Consider the following 7,431-nt stretch of genomic DNA (forward strand, 5'->3'; position numbering starts at 1 on the left):
TCTATCGTTCACATTAGGATCTTCTGAAATGAGATCCTCTCTGCGCTGGTTAGCGGGAGATTTTGCATGGTGAGGCTTAAATTAGCGTGCGACGAGAATCAGTCTTGCTTTCTGAGGACACAGAGCACTGTGATTGCAGGCGCTTGCAGCAAGGATCCAGTGAGGATGCCTCGTCATGCCTCCTCTGCAATTCACCCCATCAGGCGTGGGGCGCAGGCACCTGTCCACCTTTCAGAGTTGGCCAGCATGTGTGACACGGGGTGCTTTATGCTGCTGCGTTGGCTTTATTCTGCACCTGTGGAGGGCAGATCATAGCGGATCCAGCTTTAGCCTAGGATTAAGCTGCAGCCTTGCTTTCCTCAGCAGGGAGTCTGAGAGAAGGGCAAGAGAAAACAGCGTGGGACAGGCAGGGAGATGGCTGGGGCTGAAAGTGATGGTGGAGTGTGCTCGTGGCGGTCCTTTGCTGTGCAGCGTCTCTTTGGTTTGGAGGCCTTGAGTGCTATTTAAAGCACAGATAGTAGGGGAAAAATGACATTTAAAAGAATGTAACAGTGAAGTTTAGTTGGAAAATCTGAAGCAAAGTCCCACCATCTTTTGGATTAAAGTGCCTGCCAGTGTCCTCTAAACATGTGGCTGTGTCCTGAGTGCTTTGGAAGTGGAGCCCTCTGTGCATCTGCGCATCTGCAAATAAGAGCTAGTGGGATTTGAGTGCTTTTTCCTGGCCTTAAGGATTGAGTAGTTGTCAGTCTTCAAATATTGTATTTCCATTGTGAATGTTCAAGATACTTAACTTGATCTGATTATAGAAGGATCCCTTACGTATTAGACTTACACAGGGAATCTTCTCTGCTAGGTTTTCCCTATAAACATAGTGAATCATAGAATCGCAGAATGGTTTGTGTTGGAAGGGACCCTAAAGCTCATCCAGTCCAACCCCCTGCCATGGGCAGGAACACCTCCCACCAGACCAGGTTGGCCAAAGCCCCATCCAACCTGGCCTCGAACACTTCCAGGGAGGGGGCATCCACAACTTCCCTGGGCAACCTGTGCCAGTGCCTCACCACCCTCACAGTAAAGAATCTCTTCCTAATATCTAGTCTAAATCTACCCTCTTCCAGTTTAAAACCATTACCAATTCAAGTTTCCTTTGCAAGTGTGGGGAGCCGCTGAAGGAGCAGTGACTCTTTGAAGGAGCACAATGCTTGTGAGTATCTGAAGGATGCATCTGTAGAGCAGGGCACATTGATTAATCCTTCTCTTTGGATGGCCTGGGGCATCTGGGAATGGTCGCAGTTTGACCCATCTTGCCTGTCCTAGGTGAGATCACTGACTCGAGACCAGTAAGCCCAGGCTGAAGGGAGTGGCTAAACTGATGGTGTTGTTTCTTATAGATTAGTTTATTTCCTGGACAGGTAGCTAGGACTCACTGATCATCATGGGAATCTGAGTTCAGGTGAGATGCAGTTAAGGCATTGCTGGTTCATGAACTTGTACTGTGGAGCGTGAAGCCAGTGATGCTCATGTTTAACCGTGTCTAAGGGTAGAGAGCCTTTTTTCCACTGGTTATGACTTCCAGCCAGAGCTTAACATTTCAGCCTGAAGTTCTTTGTGCCTGGTGCTACTGCAAGGTCACTGTTTTGTTTCTTTGCTAAAATATTCCTGAAGCGAATTTAAGACTATGGGCATAATTTTCTGGGAGTAAACAACATGGATTTGTGTTTGTGTGTAAGCATATGAAAGTTGTGGCAGCAGCCTACTTTGGGTCAAGGGATTGGAGATGTGACTTTGGTCCTCTCAAAAGCATTCCCAGGTTTGGCTAAGATAAGTCTCTGAAGAATTGCAGTATATGCACACTGGTTTGAAAAACTAAGTTCTCAAGACATTCTCTTGGCATTGAGTATCCAGCAGGTCAATTTTGGAGGCTGTGGGTAGATCCTGGAGGTGGATTTTATCCCACCTGACTTCAGGTATTTAACTGGATTTGGCCAGCAGATATCTGTCCCGACAGTCAACAGGTTTCTGCCGTGCTAGTCACCTAAAGGAGGAACACTGCTTCCGGAACATAGCAGGTCTTTGGATTTTTATTTTTTCTTAATGTCTTATTTTTAAAACAGACCGCTGCAAATTATCAAACTTGTAAAGCTATGTGTATTTAGCATGTGTCTTCTGGCTTGCTGGGAAAGAAGAGTTTGTATAGTTTAAACTGCAGTCCCTCTTAGGTACAGCCGAGGGCTTTCTAACTTCTTAATTCTTGAGTTTCTGGAGTATATGTAGAAGAAATATATGGATCGTGTTGATAAACTTTGGCAACAAATTGAGCCCCAGTGGACTCTTAGTGAAGATTTTAGTGTGGCGAATACTACACGGTGCTTAATTAAGAGAAAAGTGTAAGCTGTTGTAATACCTTTTGAGTTAACTTAATGGTTCCGCTGGAGATCTGTGTTGGGACGTGTAGAGGACTCTGCTCCTTCACTGGACGTCATCACTTGCAGAGTTGGCTTTTTGAAGATGAGGTCTTTGCTCAATACCACACGTTGCCTTCTGAAACGTGAAGACAGCACATCCAGAAAGCCTCAGCTTCTCCATTAGACAGATACTACATAATCCATTGCCACATCATCTGTCTGATAAGTAAGATTACTGTACCAGAGCAGCCCATATTTCGTGTATAGCAGGAGCTCCTATTTTCCAGCTGAGAGATCCAGCTGGTTTGTAATAGGGCAGGGCTTTGTGCTTGCTTGCAGCTTCTAAAGGTGCTGGCTGCCTATGGTTCCTCTGAATGGGAACCTTTTCTGGGGCTCCTGGTGCCTGTGTGCTTTACCTTGTTTAATAATTAAAAGGACTTTTTTATTTCCCAGAAATTCTTTTTTTGCTTACTTGGAAAAGGATAAATGATTTTGTGGTTTAGAACAGAAAGAAGATCTGGAGGCGAACCCAGGCTCCCTCCCACTCTCTCAGGAGAAAGAGCTTTACAAAAGCCTCCTACTCCTTCATGCCTTGCTAGCTTTCCACAAAAGGGAAGTGATGCTTACCTGAAAAGAGGGATCTAAAGCTAAAAAGTTTTTACAAATACATTTCCATGAATTTATTTTACTTAGCATATAAAAAAGTGCATTTGTAGATGCGTATTCTGGATCAACTCCATTGATCCAAGCATTCAAGAAACTGAAAATAAACGGCAATAGTTGTAAAAAAAAAAAACAACAAAACAAAACCAAAAAACCCCAAACAGCCAAAATTAGTTATTTTATACTAATTACATTGAGTGTTCTCTCCGGATTTAGTAAGAACATTTTGCATCTCAGTTGTCAATGTGTGAGTTTTGGTAGTTTGTTTAGCTACAGTAGGTTCAAGTTGGAATCATTAATAACAACAACAACAAAACAGCTAAACAAAACCCCCAAGCAAACCTTTTGCCTGGTGCTGGGGGCTCTGGGCTGGGAAGATCCCATTGGTTTTGGCAGGACAGCTGACTTTGCCTAATGTGTGGGAACACAAACAGAAGTCAGAAGTGGTGAAACGAAGAGCAGAGTTCGCGCCTGCTGAAGGCCCCAGTGCTCTCCATTTGAGTGGGTGTTGCAATATGTAAAGTCAGAGTGGGCTGTGATCTTAGTAGTGGCCTGTGGCTTTGAAGGCATTTTGCCGAGACTTTTTTTACTGCCATTATTTTATTCTTATATTTTCCTTCTTCTTTCACAACCAACCATTTCACTTTCCTGCCTTCCACTCCCTTTTTTTTTTTCCTTCTCTTGTCTCTTTCATCATATCTTGAACTCTACTTTTCTTGGTTCCCCCCATATTTTTTTTTCCCCTGGTTTGTCTTTCTTCTCCCTTCTCCTTGTATTGCTTCCCTCACATGTTCAGGCTTTCCTGGTGGCATTTCCTCCTTCACCATCCTGGTGGAGGTAATGGTCAGAGGAGGTATGGCAGCTGCCCAGGATGTGGCTGTGAACACACAGGCCATATAAGTGTTAGGGATGAAGTGCTCCAAATTCTTGTGTCCCTAGGGCATGGCCTCCTTCAGAAAGGTCTTCAGAAAGGTCTGGAAGCCTCTGAAGCACTCAATTAGATAATGTTGTTACTTTTTACAATATACAGCTTTTTAAGACAATTTTTTTGTGCTTTCCTTTCTTTAAAAAAATTTCATGTTGTAAGAACTTAGTAAATAGGATGACAGTGTATTTCCCTCCTCCTCTAACTGCCCCGAAACACTTTTTTAGTGTTAGTTCTTGCTGTGGTCTCATGAATCTCATATGTTGTGCACATTTTTTTTTTTAAACCTCGGCTATGGCCATTTACAAAACACATGCTGTTTGCTTTGCCACCATGTGCAGTGCCTGCTTTTCTTCAGTCTTAACACCTACTACTTGAAAAGTGACTTTGTCGTTTTTAGTAGTACGCAGCCCGGCAGAGTATTACTACTTGTGACTTTCAGCAGCGTACAGTATAACATTTACCCTTTTCCAAGGATTTCCATCTGTCTCCTCCGTCTATTACTGAAAACCGTTACTGGCGTTTCTGAATTGGAAAGGGTGGCTCTAGGGAGGATATTTTCTCTTCTACATTTAGCCAGCTACACCATCAGCCCAACAAGCTATCAGCTCAACAAGCTCTTTTGAAGTGGCTCTCCTTGCCTTTCCCCCTCTCTTTCCTTTTCATGATTTCCGAGTATTTTCTCACCTCTTTGTATGTTTTCAGCTTAACCTCACTCTTCATTGATGCTGTGGGACAACATGGATGGAATATTTAATTTGAGAGTTATTTAATCCATGTACTGCACTATGCTGTGATTGTATATAATTATTTAAAATGTACTAATTCTCTTGCAACTCATTATTCTTGATGGCCAGGTAAGTATCATCCAGACTCATCTTACTGCATGTTGGACTTGAAACTGAATTTTTGAGCAATTAGCATTTCATTGGCTTGCATGCTTTCATGCAAGCAGTAGCAAATTTTGGTGTAGGTATTGGTCACGTAGTAAAACCCTTTCTGGTAGCATTACCAAGTAATTGAAGAGCTTTTTGATGTGAAGACCTGGCAGTCAGAACTGGGATCTGTTCCTGAAAGTGTGCGTGAGTAATTCTTACTCACATTACCAACAGTACTGACTTCAATTAAATCAGATGAATCCAAGCACAGAATGGTAATTATTCTGGCATGGGAAGGCTGACAAGTGTTTTTAGAGCTATTTTTATTGTTACGTTTTTAAAACCTAACTTATTCCAGTCCTTCCCTCTCTCTTTATTCTTGCACAAAAATAATCCATCAACTCCTTCTGGTTGCTATCTGCAAAGTTAAAGTTGTATTTGTTTGAAGCTGAATAGAAGGAAACATCATAACCATCGTTTCACCATCTGCATATAAAGTACAGTCATTTAGTAAAAAATATTTATAATACCTAACCCTCTGATTTTCAGATCTCTTTATCTGTAAAATATCCTAGGTATTTTATAGTCCCCAAATAGCTTAAGTTTCATTTTTAAGTATTAGATTTTGATGCTGAACCACGTATTTATAAAGGTACATGAAAGCCAAGTTAATCAAAGGAAAATTTAGATAAAGACTGCTTCACATTTGAAAGAACTCATTAGAGGATGATGACTTAGTGGTGAGCCCTTTCATGAAGCCTTTATGAAACAGACTTTAGATTAACAGGGAAATGAACTGTTTCTGGATATAGAGGGTTTTTTTCCCCCTGTATTTTGTAATGACAGTTTTTCAGTTTGTTTTGTTGTTGTTTTTTTCCTTGAGAAACAGAGGAAGAGAGGAAGAATCAGAACAGAATACTATCATCTTCATTTCTATGGCAGAACAAATAACAAGTAACAGCTTATAATGTAGTAACACAGTCTAAAGGGCCAAATGATACATTAATGGAATCGGGTTCTTGTATATTGTTTTGGAGACTAAGCACATTGGATTGAATTGTTTCACAACCGGCATGCCTAATTATTGTGTCTGCCACATTCGTCTATTTAAATCATTCCCAACTTCTGGACTTCTGCCTAGAATATTACTGCAAATACGTGTTTCAGCTTGTTATTCCCTTGTCACGCGTAACTTCACGAAGGAGGCTGACTTTGTGTGGAAAAAAAGAAATAGAAGTGAGCACTGGCAATATGTTTGTAATATCTGACAAAAAGGGATGACAGGTTTTGTAATGTTGATTTGAATGAGTTACCCGTGAACTGATACTATATTTGTTTTGTCAGGTCAGTGACTTAAAAAGTGCCTTTGTCAAGTCACTTCTGTAAGCGAGGACAGCAACGCCCGTGTTCTCAAAATCCCGTCTTTGCCAGACAGACATTGCCTTCACCTCACACCTGGCAGAAGATACCTCAGCTGTCTCCATTTGCCAAGTAGTTGATGGGAAACTGAAAGCAGGAAAAAAGAGGACGAAGAATATTGTTCCTGAAACATGAACAGATGACTGCATTGCTTTTCTCGTGTAATCAATACCAGCGAGCAGCCGCCAGAGAATTAACCTTATATCGAGGAGTGCCATTGCTTTGAGGGACATTGGCTTGAAACTGGTGCATCCGTGATACAACCCACAAGCCCACGTGTTTTGCGGACAGAAATGCGACTGAGCATGGTTTTTCCCAGCCAAAAGTCTACCAGCGGGACTTAATGATTGATGAGTGACTGCTTGCAGATAAACTTTCTCTGTTTATTCTGCTTTGTGTGTGTTGGACATCGTTAATCGTACCCCACTTTTTTTTTGTTAACTTTCTTTTCAATTGGAATTGAAATTATTTTTTTCTGTTAATTTTTTTTGTTGTGGGTTTTCACCCCCCCCTTTTTGTCTTCCTTCCCTTTGTCATTATTTTTGGAAATTTCTTTGGCATAATTCACTTGACAGCAGTTTGCAAATTTGAAATCAGCTTTCCATCATGGCTTTGAATGTTGCTCCCGTAAGAGATACAAAATGGCTAACGTTGGAAGTGTGCAGGCAATTTCAGAGGGGAACTTGTTCGCGCTCTGACGAAGAATGCAAATTTGCACACCCCCCTAAAAGCTGCCAGGTTGAAAATGGAAGAGTTATTGCCTGCTTTGATTCCTTAAAGGTAAGAAAATAAAAAATTGCACGTGCAGTGAGAATGCTTGTAGATTGTACTGAAAGTAAAAAGTGACTAAACCAGGTGAATCAGAAAGTGATTTGTTCTTGGTAGTACGTCTGTTAATACCAATGTTATTTGTCATAGATTTTATTTATCGAAGCTTTGAAAAGATTTCTTTCTAAGGATTTTCTTTTCCAGCATCAGTGTGTTGTTGACAAAAATTGTGTGTGGCTGTGGGATGCAGGATTGCTCACAGCTGATGAGACCATTGTATTCTGCCGAGTACATGTTATGAATTATCATTGTTGCAAAGGAAAATACATGGTGGCACAGTACTAGGCCATGAGGGAAACACGTCGTAATGGAA

General features: G+C 41.4%; 1 protein-coding gene across 8 annotated transcripts in view; it reads left to right on the forward strand.

Annotated features, from left to right (window-relative positions):
• The first annotated feature begins 6,512 nt into the window (after positions 1-6,512).
• The window catches only part of MBNL2 (muscleblind-like splicing regulator 2), a 74,571-nt gene continuing 73,652 nt past the window's right edge, over positions 6,513-7,431 (forward strand). For 7 of the 8 annotated variants that reach the window (XM_010192222.1, XM_010192224.1, XM_010192226.1 and 4 more), the window contains exon 1: positions 6,513-7,070. In XM_010192222.1, the coding sequence (XP_010190524.1) occupies positions 6,897-7,070 (174 nt within the window). In that variant the 5' untranslated portion in view covers positions 6,513-6,896. The remainder of the gene's footprint in view (positions 7,071-7,431) is intronic. The other variant, XM_010192223.1, reaches the window with a different exon arrangement.

The sequence above is a fragment of the Mesitornis unicolor genome, unplaced genomic scaffold (assembly GCF_000695765.1).
Source record: "Mesitornis unicolor isolate BGI_N332 unplaced genomic scaffold, ASM69576v1 scaffold2509, whole genome shotgun sequence".
Classification (NCBI taxonomy): domain Eukaryota; kingdom Metazoa; phylum Chordata; class Aves; order Mesitornithiformes; family Mesitornithidae; genus Mesitornis; species Mesitornis unicolor.